This window comes from Budorcas taxicolor, chromosome 4 (genome assembly GCF_023091745.1).
Source record: "Budorcas taxicolor isolate Tak-1 chromosome 4, Takin1.1, whole genome shotgun sequence".
NCBI classification, from domain to species: Eukaryota; Metazoa; Chordata; class Mammalia; order Artiodactyla; family Bovidae; genus Budorcas; species Budorcas taxicolor.
This window is the reverse complement of record NC_068913.1, coordinates 84,312,471-84,329,110: the sequence shown is the minus strand read 5'-3', so window position 1 is coordinate 84,329,110 and position 16,640 is coordinate 84,312,471. Positions and strand designations below refer to the sequence as shown.

General features: G+C 38.7%; 1 protein-coding gene across 1 annotated transcript in view; it reads right to left on the bottom strand.

Annotated features, from left to right (window-relative positions):
- Window positions 1–16,640, bottom strand: part of AMPH (amphiphysin) — a 210,082-nt gene that overhangs the window by 93,004 nt on the left and 100,438 nt on the right. Inside the window, 1 exon segment of the mRNA XM_052638380.1 lies at window positions 12,567–12,651. Within this exon segment, the coding sequence (XP_052494340.1) occupies window positions 12,567–12,651 (85 nt within the window).

The following is a 16,640-nucleotide window of genomic DNA, read 5'->3' as shown; positions in this document are numbered from 1 at the left end:
TCATTTCACGGCAAATAGATGGGAAAACAGTGGAAACAGTAACAGACTATTTTCTTGGGCTCTGCAGATGCTGACTGCAGCCATGAAATTAAAAGACATTTGCTCCCTGGGAGAAAAGCTATGACCAACCTAGACAGCATATTAAAAAGCAGAGACATTATTTTGTCAACAAAGGTCCATCTAGTCAAGGCTATGGTTTTTCCAGTAGTCATGTATGGATGTGAGAGTTAGGCCATAAAGAAACTGAGCACCGAAAAATTGATGCATTTGAACTGTGGTGTTGGAGAAGACTTTTGAGAGTCTCTTGGACTGCAAAGAGATCCAACCAGTCCATCCTAAAGGAAATCAGTCCTGAATATTCACTGGAAGGACTGATGCTGAAGCTGAGGCTCCACTACTTTGGCCAGCTGATCCAGAGAACCAACTCTTTAGAAAAGACCCTAATGCTGGGAAGGATCAAAGGCAGGAGGAGAAGGGGCTGACAGAGGATGAGATGGTTGGATGGCATCACCAACACCATGGATATAAGTGCGAACAAGCTCCAGGAGTTGGTGATGGACAGGGAAGCCTGGAGTGCTGCAGTCCATGGGGTCGCAGAGTCAGATAGGACTGAACGACTGAACTGAACTGAACCAAAAAAAGGAAGGGGATGAAGAGGAAAAAAACTACTTCCTTCAGTAAATTACAATCTCGTAGAGGAACTAAAATAGCTATAGGAAAAATTGCATCTCAAAGCAGATTATATTAACTCTGAACAGTCATCCAGAGTGTTTGGGAGTATAAAGGAAAGATAAAATGTCCAGTGCATTTAAAAACAGATAGTGATTAATACAAATAAACTCTGTAAAAAAGTGTTTAAGACCATGCTGGACTCCAGAATAAATTCTGGAAGAGAATATTTTCCTAGATATTATAATCCAGGTATAGTGACATTATTTCTCTAAAGTCTGTGTAAAACTCTGGTGAAGTTTTCTTATCCTGCCTTAATCTCAAGCTATTTTTGCAACTCTGTAAATCCAGGTATTACTAGATGAAAGCTTAATGTTAAGTCATTTGTTAGCACATATAAACTTCAACGCGAATGGTGCTATTCAGAAGGGCAGCACAGAAATCATCAGAGTTCTAAACCACTGACTCCCTTTCTTGTGCCTCAGTATGGCTGAATATGAAAACTCTAGGTTTCCTTTGTCTTTCCGAGCCATTCAGAAATACAGTGTGAAAGCAAACTGCCACAAGCTAGATGGTTGGATGGCATCACCCACTCAACGGACATGAGTTTGAGCAAGCTCCGGAAGTCGGTGAAGGACAGGGAAGCCTGGCAGTCCATGGGGTCACAAAGAGTCAGACACGACTGAGAAACTGAACAACAACAACAGTGGCTTTCCAAAACATCAAAGTGCAGTGTAAAACTGTAGACAAATGATAAGGAGAATGAAGAAGAATGTTAATCATAAACACTTGGGTAAAGGCAGAAGATAAGAAGGATCCAGAGGAGAAACAGGGAGAGTCAAGCCAAGGTCCCCAACATGAAGAGAATCTGAGGAAAAAAGAAGGAAGTCTTTTCCAGGTGATTATCGGTTTTGTGACAGGTACTGTGCAAGATTCTAAGTATATAAAATACGGAAAAGATATTTTGGGGGAGATTTTATTATTGTCGCATCTACACTGCACCTCCCTACCAGATCTGCCTGGGGGAGGATTATAGTTCCTGCCCCATCAACATCAAGCTTGGCTGTGGGACTTGACTTGGTTAATGAAATGTGAGTGGAAGTGCCATGTGCTACTTCTGAGCAGAAGGTGTAAGAGTTATCGCATACTCTTACCATGCCTTTTCCCCTCTAGTATAAGCCCCATGATGTTCCAGACTGGGTTTGCTTCTCCAGCCTGGGTCTCAGAGTGAAGGGAAGATGAACACGTCTGTGTACATTTTCATGAGTGAGAAACCAACCTGCTCTTAAGAGCCAATGAGGTATTGCCACCACGGCATGACCTACCGTAAAGAGCCTGATACAATGGTTCACCATCAAGAGCAGAAATGCAAAAAGGCAGAGGAGGTTGAAATCTAACAATAACAACAATAAAAAGCCAGTGGAGTTACTGAGCAGAAAAGCATTAAAGATATTTACAGAAACACTTCAGAAAGGAACTCAAATTGAAAAGATGATGGACAAAGTGCACGGTTTAGCAAATGGAGTGTGAGAGGCAGTCATGTAATTGATAGAGGTAGCACAGTACTGAGCGAGGACAGCAAGGCCAGGATCATTTGCCCAACAGATGGCAGATTATTTAGAGAAAATAATATGTGAACTCAGACATGTGATTTACTCAGGTAGATCTAGAACCAGGCTGATCTAAAGCCTACGTCCTAAAGGGGGCAATTAGGAAGGTATGACACCCCTAAGGCCACATTTTTCAAAATAAGTAAGGGTAGAGTTTGGAGGTACTTAATGGTTTGTCTAGGGCACTTACAGCCACACCTAAAACATCTCTGTGGAACATCCATTTATTGAGGTTGAATGAAGCTAATGGATAAATCATTATTTTGCCACCACTAAGCCGCCTTGCTATGATGTAGAATGAAAAACTGCATACAGATGAAACAGAACTTCACAGATGTCGCCTATCTTCAGACATCTGCTTTAGGGCTCTGTTCTACTGCTGTTCTGCTCCTTCCCTAGAAGAATGCAAGAAGTACTCAGCTAAGGTAGGCCTCACGTCTCACCCAGAAGGATGCTCTCCCTGCAGGAAGTAATACAAAGCCAACCAGAGTAAATAATGGTTCTGAGTTACCACAACTGCCTAGAGTACCTGGAAACAATAAAAGAACAGTGTGGAAGGGCATTCTTTTCCCAAATATTTAAGGAATAAAGCATGTCAAATTAAGTCCACAATTAAGTCTCTGCCTTTTCTTTGAGCACTAGAAAGACAATGAAATATTCAGGTTCTAATCTATACACTGAATTCATCTAGCCCAAGGAGGTCAATAAAAAAATTTCTAAATAAATTAAGAATCCCAGGAGAAATGTTAAATATTGTGAGTGGAAGAAAGTTCAAACTGTATAATAATGGCTTAACTAGAGGAGTTCAATTTAACTAGATAAACTGGAAGCTAATTTAAATAACTTTATTCTTTTCAATTATTAACATTCCTAATTTTCCCCATGACTATTAAGGTTCATAAAGCATTTGGTAATAACCATACTGAATTTCATATAAAGTTCTGCCTGAGTCGAAAAAGTAAAAGTCTCTGAAGAGAAATTTTTCACCTATAATATGTCACAGCGTAGTTCTTTTGCACAAAACCTATTGCATAATAAAATTTATGCATCATTATTCTATCTGAATCACAAGTAAGGTTCAAATGAGAAATAAATTCTTATAGCACTGCTCAGATTTCACTGAATCTAAAGTTCATTCCACATTCCTCTGAAAATTTCCATTTCAGTAATTCATCCTTGGATTATGTACTGTGCGTGTTTATATGTACTGAAAAGAGATTCAAAATTCCACAACCTTGAGAATTTTTCCTGCTATTTCTTACTATTGTTATCAACAGGACAAGATAAAATTATTATTCTAACTCTTGGTCACACTCTCCTCAGGGCTTATGGGCAAGTGAATCTTATTATAAAAGTTGTCTGCACTGCCAACTAATACTCCTATTTGGAAAAGATCCTAGAAGGATTCACCACCCACCTGGCATATAGTATAATAACATGGCCTTGGTGTTACTCAGAGGTTCTTCATTTTTTCAAATGAATCATTTATCAGTGTCAGGAGCAGCTGTCTCTCAAGCCCAGAAGGTCCCTCAGGCCTCACTTTCTTCCCACACAGCCTGAGGGAGTGACTTGTTTCTCCCTCCTCATTAAAGCTACTTCCACCCACTCCCTCCCTTGGGTGTCCCACCCTCAAAGGGCTGGGGAGAAGAAAGCTGTCTCCCCAGTCTTCTATTTCCTGGCTGTCCTGGAAAACAACCCAGGGTCATTTTGGGTTTCATCATGAAGCCACCAAGAATTAATAGGCAAGCAAAAGTATTCATGGTTTTAAAAGCTTACAAAGGTCTGAGAATCATTGCGTAGTTTAAAAAAAAAAAATCCCTTTTTTTCTCTTGCTAAGTGGTTTCTTGAAGCTGTTGCTTTCTTCCCCTGGTCCTGTGAGCACCTCTCCTGGTAATCTGCCTCTAAGGATTAGACTGAAGTATAAAATCTAATTAAATAGCTGGAGAAAGAACGCAGCAGGCACACCTCCATGGAAGGTTTCAGATATCTCTGTTACCCAATACAAAGAAATTGCATTCCATATCTAATTAAATGTGTTTCCAAGCTGTTTTACATCAGGTTGGTCCTCAGAAACACCAGTTTCTTAATTATTTGTTTATATGTCTTCAGGGGAGGGGAGGGCAGAGAAGGGTGTCCAGACCCAGACAGGCTGGGGTCTTGGGTAGTTCTCACAGAAGTCTCTCTTCAGCACCTCGGACAGGTCCCAGACTCAGCTGTTCTTAAACTTTCAAGAGTTAATCTATGCAGTGTCAAAGGACCAGCTGTAAAGGCCACCACGTCAAAGTTTCCTATTGTACTTTGGTAAGCACAATGAAGTGTTACAGACAGATTTCCTACAAGTTGAGTCAGGTTCCTGGTAAGGAAAGCTACCACAGACTGACACACAAAGATAGTGTCTCTAAGTCCTACAACTATGGCAAATTATCTCTGGGCATTGGACTTAAAAGCAGGACTGCATTAAGCTATGATGAATAACACTGGAAGAGTAATGTCATGTATTTTATTGTTTAGCTACATTAAATTCCAAAGCACTAAAAAAGATATTATATATACTTAGGCCTAGGACTTCAGGAACCAATACGGAGGTAAAATTTTGTTAGCTCACTTTTGACCCAGTTACTTTTGCCTGAAAGAAAGAAGACAAACATATATTAATTTTACCAGATTGTATATACAATTCATAGCATGAATAACTAAACTCATGGCAACAGTGTCTATAAACTCAGGGGCACCATGCCCCATACTATAATACCATGTGCATGACACCTTTGTTCAGGGAATACATACCACTGTGTCCCTGAGTGTACTTGCAAAACCAAATCCAGTGCATTTTATTTGCAAGATTATACAAGATGTAGCTAAACATCTTAAGGCACAAGTAGGTAATACCTATTAAACAAGCAATGTTTTGTTGGATTGACTTGTTAAAATATGGTAAATGTAATACTGATTTATATTTAGATGTAGCTTTTGTTTTAAAAATAGAAAAAAAGCAAGCAGCATCCACAAGACAGAAAATTTTTTATTAACTATCCTCTTGAACTAAGAAATGGTGAGTTGATGATTAAAAAGGAGTCCAAGTGGAAGGAAGTCCAAGTCCAAGCACAAACAGATGTATAAAACTTGGACCTGAAGAGATATAACTTCAAAAATTGTGATTTCACAACAGTAAGTCCTGCCTGTTCACCTGTGATCATGAACCTATAGAAGTTCCTAGAGTTACATTATTATTTTTGGCCTTTACTGACATTTTTTTTCCTGAAAAGGTTAAGTAACACATCAGAATTAAAACTGGCTCAATTTCTCAGAGTTCAGACAGGTTAACTCAGTCTTAAAAGTAATGTGGGTACATTTTGTGATCATTTTTGAAGCTGAGAAGATAATTAGATTATCAAGGAGATGAGATTTCACGGAGTCATAATCAGCAACTTGATGAACAGATAACTAATAGTGTCTGAATCCACTGATGATCAAAGACCACATTAGGCTGCTCAACACTCCAGGCACTCCTGGTTTACTAAGAAATAATGCTCTATTCTGACAAGCTCAGGTTCCGGTTCAGTTGGAAGATGACAGTTTTTCAAAGGTAAAAGCAGCAGGATCTCAGGAACATATATTTTTTGCCTCCTTGCTTTGAGCTCTTTGTAGTTATAGGAGCTCTCATTAAGAAACTAGCATTGATTTCATAAACCGATTTCTTTATTTTTAAAGATTTCTTTTGTAAATCTTCATGCAAAAGACACAAGATAGACAGGAGACTGGAGTGCATTTTGAAATCACATTTCTGGGCTGATGGGAGTAGGGGGTGGTACAGAGAAGGAAGAGAGATATCAAAGAGGACATCTCAGCTTCCACAGTTTTATCCAAGATTCATGGCCCAATTTCCAGCTATCCTTGTCAGCAATCCCAACAGCACCTATGATCTGAAAACCAAATCAAATATCTTTTGCCTTTCAATAAAGTAAAATTAGAAAGCTAGCTAGCAATTACACATACCATTTTCCATGTATTTCCCTTAAGCCAACTAACTTGAGTTTATACAGATCTCTACTCTGAGCTTTTGGATCACAGCTACTCTATTGTGTGTTCAAGGAGACAGACTGCCTAGTTAGAACTGTTAAACTCACCACAGCAGGCAGGCCAGATATTGACATAGTTTTATATTATTTTTCTAAACATGTACCCACAGGTTATGATCAATCAAATAACAGAAATTCCCTCAAAAGTTGTTATTAAGAAGAAACATTTTAAATTTTGTAAAATATTTGCACACTAAGATGGTTTTCAGCATTACGGAATTCTCACAGAAACTTAGGGTTAACCAGAAAAAGCAGTAAACTTTATTTCCAGAGAGGCAGACATATATGAATTCTCTTAAAATATATTGTGCAATTATTGAGTGCAAACTCTAATAGAAACCAAGTATAAATGCAAGCAACAAGACTCAGCAACTCTCTCAGGAGTTGCTTGGAAGAAATTAATGGTATCAGTTAATGAATTGATAAGCTAAGTCGCTTCAACTGCGTCTGACTCTTTGCAACCCCACGGACGGTAGCCCACCAGGTTCCTCCGCCCATGGGATTCTCCAGGCAAGAATACTGGAGTAGGTTGCCATTTCCTTCTCCAGGGTATCTTCCTGACCCAGGGATCAAACCCGTGATCCTTACATCTCCCACACTGGCAGGTGGGTTCTTTGTCACTGGCGCCACCTTGAAATATATTAATGCCTCTGGTCAAAATATTATCTAGTCACAGAAGAGTGAGCTTGCTCTAAAACACAATACATGAAAAAAATAACTACAAATTGGAGAATGTAACTGGGATTCAAGGACTGAATAACATTCTGCATAATTACAATGACTTACTACTTAGTGACTAAAAGTAAATAAAGCTCTTAGAAGATGGAAAATACTGTACATACCAGCTGATAATTATGGAGTAGCATGGAACTAGAGCAGCTTCAAAATCCAGGGAGGGGACCAGAGCCTTTCTCTAGTCTTGATAACTCAGGTTAGAATCAAGTCCAGGCAATGTGAGACACTCTCCAAGGGCTATTTGCTGCCAAAAATTAGGATCAAAGAGATGAAGTAGATGACAATGAAGGGAGGCTTTGATATTGAATGAGAGAGGAGGCATGGAAAATCTAAGGCAAAAGGTGCATACAGAGATATGTGTGACAAGGAGGGATATAATGACCAAGTACCTAGCAGGTGCTAGAGAACATAGAAGATTTCTTTAATGACTGCAACAGGCTGCTTTCCTTTAAACATTTTATAACCTGATGAGGATATAGATGCACACTTAAAATAACTGTCATATTTAAAAAATGGAACAAGAGCTATTGGATAAGCTACAAAAAAAAAAATGTACTCTGGAGGACACAGAGAAAGAGAGCCTGGCTGAGGAGACTGGACAGACATTAGGTAAGAAATATCTTGTAAGCTGACCTTAAGCAAAGGTGGGACTTGAACATATGGAGATGGCAGGGCAGGCAAAGACAGTTCAATCACAACAAAGCATCTGCAGTGGAGAAAGCGGAAGAACAGCTTGGAAGCTAGCAGGCAGGCCCTAAATAACACCATCAGACATAGGAACAACCAATTATTCCTTTTCATATCATGGTTACCTGTGTTACAAAGAAATAGTTCTAGGATATCTGCTCAAGAAAATCAAAGAATTTTTCAGAATGTAAATGTGGTTTGCTATAAATAAAAATTTTATCCACACATTAACACACTGTAGGAGTACATTTCATATTGACTCTTTTTTTCAAACTTCTTTTCTGTAATTTTTAATTATTTATGGACATATGTCCTAAAAAGTGTCATGAAACTGCTTACAAATATTCACACACTATTCAACACTTCTTCCATTCCAGAAATTAAAATGTGCTCTAGGAACATGCTCCAAATGATCATTTCTGCCACCAATTCAGCTTCAAGTTAGACAAATGCTTTAAAGTTTATGTGCAAAGCACTAGATTCTGTGCAGAGAAAAAGATGAAAGTGGCCACATAGGACCCCTAGGCAGAGGAGAGAGCAGTATGAAGACATGACTCCAGCTTCCAGACAATGGATTATCCTAATAATGAGAATCGCTGGCTGTGGATCCTCCAAACTGGAGAGATTTCAACGTCCCAATATCTCTCCCCTTCCTCATCTGTGGTATACCAAACAGGCCGTCACCTGGTGGTGGGCATGGAGAGCTACGCGGAATTTCAGTGGGGACTGAGAAGCCGTGGAGATGAGAGCAGAAGTGAGATTGCCTTCCCCTCTGTATGAGAAGGTCTAATTTCAGCTTGTGCCTCCATTAGGTTCCACATCTGTACTCGCTGAAACGTGATCAAAGCTGGTTATCTGGGCCCCACCAGCCCCAAGGTTATTATTTTGTTGTAAACTGCACATCGGCCACAAGCATGGTATCTTAGTAGGCAAGTTTATGAACAGGAAGGAGAGAACCCAAAGACCTTTCTTCTACTTGGGGACCTACTCTGGATTCCTTAACACAGCTGTTAGCGGGCACTCCAGTGAACCGACAAGAAAGCACCCAATGCCCACAGCAGTCATTTCTGCTACTTGTCAGCAGTGCTGGTAAGAAAGGAAACAAAATAAACCCTCTGGGAAGGAAAGGGTAAAGTCACATCTCATTCTTCCTGCTGGATATTTCTAATTCTTGCTTTCCTTACCACTCGTCCATGGAAAGCCCTGAGTTCTCAGGGGGTGGGAGTGATCCACTTGATTCCCACTTGCTGGACCCTCCTCTCCCTTCCTCCCTGTCCTAACTGAGCTGTTCATAAAATCTAGACCACAAAATCCATGACAACGTGGAGCACAGAGGACAATGAGAGCATATGCATAGACCCTTCAACCAGGCTTCTGGGCTAACACAAATAAAATAACTTTTAGGAAAATAAGTCTGGCATTAAAAAGAGAATTGGGAGTTAGAGTAAGATAAAAGCTAAGCCTAAAGCTCAAGCTCAAACACCCATTTTCACCATGAACAAGCAGGGAATTACTGCAGGGAATTATATGAATTATTATAAGGACTTTTAAGATTTTCTTCAAGAGAATTTAAAAGCAAGCCCAAAATGTTTGAATACTTTCTAGAACATTTTAGTAGTCTACTATTGATGTAATACTAATTGAGCATGGTCAGATGACTATAATATAATGCACCAATCCAAAAAAAAAGTTCACTTTATACTATACATAATATCTTTTTGGATTTGAAATATATATACAAAGAAAAAAATGAATCTAGATGTCCTAGGTCAATGTCCTCAGTGAATGCAGCTGTAAGATAATGCCTTCGGGAACTTCCCTGGCAGTCCACTGGTTAAGACTTTGCTTTTCAACACAGTGGGCATGGGTTTAATCCCTGGTCTGGGAGTTAAAATTCCACCTGTCTCATGGCCAAAAACCCCAAACATAAAACAGAAACAATATTGTAAACAAATTCAATAAAAACTTCAAAAATGGTCCACATCAAAAAAATGTTCAAATATAATGCTTTCTGCCTTTAGAATAATGATTCACATTAATACTAAAAATAGTAGGCTTTGCAGAGGTCACCACAATCTTGATCCTTCATTCTTGGTTAATATTTCTACACAAGGACTATGCCTTTTTTCAGCATATGCAGTGGATGGGAAGTGGTCACCAATATGTACTGGGGATTAAAGGGATTTTTCCCTCTAGAGTATTAATAAATTCAGTCTTCAGCTATTCTTCTTAAACTTTAATATATTTCAATAGAAGATTAATAAACCTGTCTCCTCAACTTCCTCCCACTCCCTCCTTTTTTCCTTTTCTCCCTCTATCTACCAACAAGGTTAAGGTTCCCTCCCTCCTTGTGGCATGAAAATGACTATAATTTACTCTTTCTGATTAAAACAAAAAATATAAAAATGAACATCAACAAATGCAAGATGGTTTTGATGCAAGAGTATTTCCAAAGGGAACCAAATAGGGTCAGGAGTCTCCTGAGAAATACTATTTCTACATTTCCATTCTGCTCATTTTATTCTTATAAAGTAGAATTGCTTGTTCAAGTTTCCCTAAATGTTGAAGTTTTAACTATATCCTGAAATCTGCTAATGATCTTGCCAGAACTTAGGTGCTGTTCTTCAAGAATGACAGCGTACTTACTATTGGCTCCACAATATTTGATAATGTATAAAGTGGCAGGAATAGATGGCAGAGCAGTATTAAACTGATAAAAGCTGATGGCTCAGCCAACTGCACTTTTCTCCGATACCTTAGACAAAAAACAGTCCTCACCTTGTTCAGTCAACAAAGTCCATAAAGAACTAAAAATTCACCAGAACTGGAAAATGCGAAGTACTACCTTACCTGAATGCATTCCTGAGCTTCATGCTTCCCAAGGTCAGCCTTCTGGGGTGCTAAAATATCCTACTATAATGAAAGGGATAGAGAAAAAAAATCTAACAGCAGAGAACTAATTAGCTCCACAGGGACACACTAGACAGGAAGACCAAGTTTCAAAGGAAAGAGTGTAATCCTCAAGTAGGAAAAACTATAAACATGAGTCACCTCTTCTATCCAAACCAGTCCCTTCAAGCAGACATGGGGGACCTCCCTGCAAAGTAACAAGGGCACTGATTGACAAGTTTATATATGAGAAGTTGCTGGCATCCAGGTCAATAATCTGCACAAGTGCTATCTTACTGCATGAGAAGTATAAGAGAACTCACCAAATGAGGACATAAGGGAACGTGGAGAATCTGTTCTCCTGGAGACTTGGGGGGTGGGGGGGGTGCCTTCTTCTATGGGCCAACATCCAACATTTCTCTAAGAATTCTCTCTTCTACCTTCATAAATCCAAAGTTCTCTATACTATTTCGTGATTTGGATAAGAACTAGTTTTCTCTCTATTACTGCTTTCTTCTCCAACTCCCCTCTCTCTTTCCACATTTTCAAATAGAATGAGATCACTGTCATTCATATTAAATTGAGTTCCTATCTGTCCAACCTTTAGTCTTAGAATGAAATTGGAGACACTCAGGAAAGTGCTTCGGTAGAGACTAGTCTACCTGGTTCTACCTGCTGGATTTTATATTGCCTGTGGGTGAGGAAAAGAAACAGCCTCTCCAGTCAGAATGCAGTCAAAAACTCTGATACACAAATGGAAAAAAAGAAACCTCCAGGGTCAAGGATCTGAAAACAGAAGCAAGGGGAGTGACATAAAACCTGTGCTGATTTTCCATTGCTAAGTTGTCATCACTGACGCCATGCACACTTATCTCTGAAGCCACAATTTCATCTGTAGACGTTGGTGGCTACAACAAAAGCACAGAAATAAACCCATGTCCTTACATTGTCCTCATGTCCAAACCCCATTTTCCAAAGTTGGTTGTTCCAGCCCACCTCTAAACTGAATTTTCTAACCTGAGAGGGCCCTGCTTCTTTTTCCCTGACTCTAACGCATGCTCTCTACAGGTGATATGCTAGCCACGTATCAAGCCCTAGTGTTATAAACAAATAATTTTCAAGATAGCTTATTTATTCATGTGTCTGTTAAACACTGGAGAAGAAAATGGTAACCCAGACCAGTATTCTTGCCTGGGAAATCCCATGAACAGAGGAGCCTGGCAGGGTACAGCCCACGGGATGGCAAAGAGTCGAACATGACCGAGCAACCGAGTGCTGCTACTACTGTTAAACACGTAGCACCCTAAGAAAGGAACAAATTTCACAAACTGCATTTTTCAACCTTTTTTCATTATCGCCGCCCTTGAGGAAATGTTCTGGGCATTTTTTTCCTAATCATACCCCTTCACAAAATCTTGATACCATAGATATACTATCAGTATTTATGTGACATATTCTCATAAAAAGAGTACAATATTTTTCATCCAACATGAATCAGTTTTCTCCCTCTTAAGGAGATGTAATCTCTATTGAGAATTCGTGATCTTGATGCATGCAGCAACTGAAGTAATTATGCCAGAAATATTTAACTACTGATAATATTTAGTGGAATATAAATCACTAAAAAGATCTCCTTTCCTTGAGATCAGTAATCTGTATTGAAGAGCTCCAGGAAAGCAAAGGCTCTATCTCCTGAGACTCTAAAACACAAATCTTCCTGCAGTGCCCACTACCTCTTTGCCTTACACAGAAAAAGTCTACAAAATTAACCAGCATCTCCTTCAAGTTAATACCAAGCCCAGTTGAATGAGTTCTTTCTTCAACATCAAAGCATTGCATTTATGCACTAAAACACAAACTCAACCCATTTCCCACTCCAGAAACTAGATAAATGTACTTGCCTCTTGCCGTTTGAAGTTCTGGACATATTCTTCAAACTGTTCATCTTTTGTTTCATCAGCTTTCCCAAGCTTCTGAAGGACCTAGTTCATGAACAAAACAAAATGGCTCTATTTACTAATGTTTTCAACAATCTGTGGAAGAAGGCTATTGCTTCACTCTTCTGAGGAGATCTCCCTCTTAGCACTGCTAGTTTTTCTATTCTGGAAGCAGCATGGCTCAGGGCCTTTGAAGTTGGACAGACTTGGATTTTAAGCACAGTTCCACCACTCAAAGGCTGAATGACCTTGAGGAAGAGTCATGCTATAGTGAAATATTTATTTATTCACATATCTTTTCTCCAGTAGGTTGTACACGTCTTAAAGACAAAAACTGGGCCTTGTCTTTTTGTCCAAAGTATCTGGCACAATGCTTGATGCATAATAGTTGCTCAATTTTTTGTTAAACAATGAACCAAAGTTATTTGAGGAAAGTATTAGCCGATTTCATAGGGATGGTTTTAGAATTACTGGAGCCAGGTACATGGTAAGTTCTCCCCCACCATCTCCTGACAGATCCTTCAATTCAATAATTGCTCAAAGAAGGCCCTGGGAGCACAAGGCCCATATGAAGCACTGGTCATCCAGAAACATATAAATGAATAAAACAAGGCCCTAGGACTTAATCTTAAGAAACTTATTATCTAATGAAGTAGACAAGGCAAGTTTACAAATAAATCAAGACAATGTGTAATAAGCAACATGAAGGGGTTACAAGATGTTAGAAGCAATATCCCTTCAGGGAATGCTGGTGGAGATTATTCAAAATGTACTGGAATCCAACAATTCCACTCCTGGGCCATATCTTGACAAAACTGTAATTCAAAGAGATACATGCACCCCAATGTTCACTGCAGCACTATTTACAATAGCCAAGAGATTGCAGCAACTTAAATACACATCGACACATGAATGGAAAAAGGAGATGTGGTACATATATGCAATGAAATGCTACTCAACAATAAAAGAGTGAGGAAATGCCATTTGCAGCAACATGGATGGACCTAGAGAGTATCATACTAAGGGAAATAAGAGAAAGAAACTACCATATAATATCATTTGTACGTGTAGTCTAAAATACGGCACAAATTTATTTACAGATTTATTTTTATTTGTGCTTATTCACAGCACAAACAGAAACAGATTCATAGATATAGGAAACAAACATGGTTACCAAAGGGGAAAGAGAGTGGAGGAGGAATGAATTAGGAATTATGCATTAGCAGAAATAAACTACCATATATAAAATAGGTAAACAACAAGGTCCTACTCTATAGCACAGGGAACTATATTCAGTGTCTTGTAATAAACCATAATGGAAAAGAATATGAAAAAATATATATACATATATGAATCACTTTGCTGTATACCAGAAACTAACAGAACACTGTAATCAACTACAACTTTGAAAATGTGCTGGGAACTCCAGCAGAAAGGAATGAGGCGGAGTACACTGCAGCCAAGGAAGCAGCCTAAGAAGGGCCACTGGAAAAATCATGGTGGACTGGGCGTAAGTGGTGCTGTTTTCCTAGAGCACGGGGCTGGGCATCAGAAGACACAGAAGAAACAGTTCTCAGAAACACAGCAGAAAGTTACTTTGGGCCACAGCAGAAGGATCCAGAGAGCCACATAGAGATCACTATTTAAGGTTCCCATATCTAGTGTCTAAAACACTGACTTATTTAAGAATTTACAGAAGCTCCATAAACATTGCCTTCTCAGAATTTGTATTCCCTATAGCACTACCAAATATATTTTCCTGAAGCATAACATTTGGGCATTAAAACATATATTCAAACAAAACACTTTGTATAGCTAAGTTCTAGGGCTTCTCAGCCCGTTCAGTGGTAAAGAATCCACCTGCCAACACAAGGTGGATGACATGAGTTGGATGACAAGGTGGATGACTGACATGAGTTCAGTCCCTGGGTGAGGAAGACGCTTTGGAGAGGGAAATGACAACCCACTCCAGTTTTCTTGCCTGGAGAATCCTGTGGACAGAGGAGCCTGGTGGGCTACATTCACTGGGATTACAAAAGAGTCAGACAGGACTTGGCGACTAAACAACAACAAGGGCTAAGTTTTACATCGGCTTATGCTAATTTGTTTCCTAAAATCAAAGATATAATCTTGTACAAATTGAGAATTCCTTAGACCAGTTTAGAACGTCTTAAATAAACCCAAGTATGGAAGTATTTACCCAACAACATAGAGTCCTTGCAAATTCTTCCAAGAAATAAATTTTCTTTGCAGGTAAATAGAAATTATTCTAAGTATGTAAGTAAAAAATGATTATTTTGTTCTACTCTAAAGCTAATTGTTTATAACATATGCTAATATTCCTTCCTTTCACATTGATAAACAAAGATTTTTAAAAAAACTTATGTAGACTCGCATATATTACCAATTACTCAACTTCACTCAATTTCATATCACAAACCAATACCACATATGAATAATATGAAAGATTTATTATTCCTCACTGCAAATTTATTATTTAAACAGAGTTGTACGAATCCAGTAACATAACTACTAAAAGGACAAATAATCACTCTATCAGCTAATAATCTCTTCTCAGTTAAGAGTTTCTTTGAGAGAGCAGAAAACACTAAATTTTTCAAAGAACTGGACATTGTAACTAGAGAAAAAGCTGATAAGCATAAAAAACATGATCAAACATACATGTGGAATCTTCTAAAGTTCACAGTTTTTATTCTTGGATGGTAAGATTCAGCGTGATTATCATTTTTCTTTATAATTTGCTATATTTGCCATTATTTCCTCAATGGCCATATGTTACTAAAATAATCAGAAAAAAATCATAAAGATAAATAATCAGGAGTTTATCATACTGATAGCCTGTATGTAGGAGATTTATGTATTAGATTATAGTATAAGTGAGAAGATTGTTCGTAACTGGCTGAAAGACTCTCCTCAAAAGAAACTGATGAGTGAATTACTATCAACTGGAAGAAAGATTTCCAAAGGCAGCCCTTAGGACCTGTGTCTGATTCAGTGGTTCGTGTATAGAGAGGGCTATCAGTAGTACTTACTTCACAGTATTGTATGAAACTACCAAGGGTGCACGTGGAAAGGCAGAGCTTTGGTGCCTACCATGTAATTGTTGCTGTTGTTGTTTAGTCACTGAGTTGTGTGCAACCTTCTTGCAACGCAACTCTTTTGCAACCGCATGGACTGTAGCCCACCAGGTTCCTCCATCCATGGGATTATCCTGGCAAAAATACTGGAATGAGTTTCCATTTCCTCTTCCAGGGGATCTTCCCAACCCAGGGGTCAAACTTACATCTCCTGCACTGGCAGGCAGGTTCTTTTCTACTGAGCCACCAGAGAAGCTCAGCAAATAATTAATGCTCAATAAATGTCTACTCTTATTAGAGATATTATATAACCTGATTAAATAACTTGTCAATGGCCTAAACTTACATTGGCAAAAAGCTGGGGAGGATATTGGATATGTTACATGCTGAGAATAAGGATTCACAAAAAGAACTTTAACAATTGAAATATAACAAGGATTGAATGTAGGTCAAAATATAATTGTCTAAGTACCAGATTTTGTATTCAACTTTCTTTTTTTTTTTTTTACTTTTTATTTTTTAATTTTTTTTATTTTACTTTATAATACTGTATTGGTTTTGCCATACATCAACTTTCAACTATAATACAACACGATGGATGTTAAGAATACATGATTTCTGCCCTTAAGTAGAAATAAGGAGTAATTTCAGCTGACAGTCAATATGAATTGACAAAGTGATACTGATGCCAAACTAACATAATCTCAGATTGCATTAACAAGCCTGAGAGATACCAGGAGAGCAGTCTTGAAAGCCTCTCTGTGGTGGACTAGTTGGTATACACAAAGATACATAGACAATCTTGAGCCAGCTGAAAGGGCCCCCAGAAAGGCAGAGAGCTGACACCCTACGACGGTAAGAGGCATATGTGACACAATCAGTACACTGCCTGTTAGTCGCTTAGTCATGCCTGACCCTTGAGACCCCATGGACTGT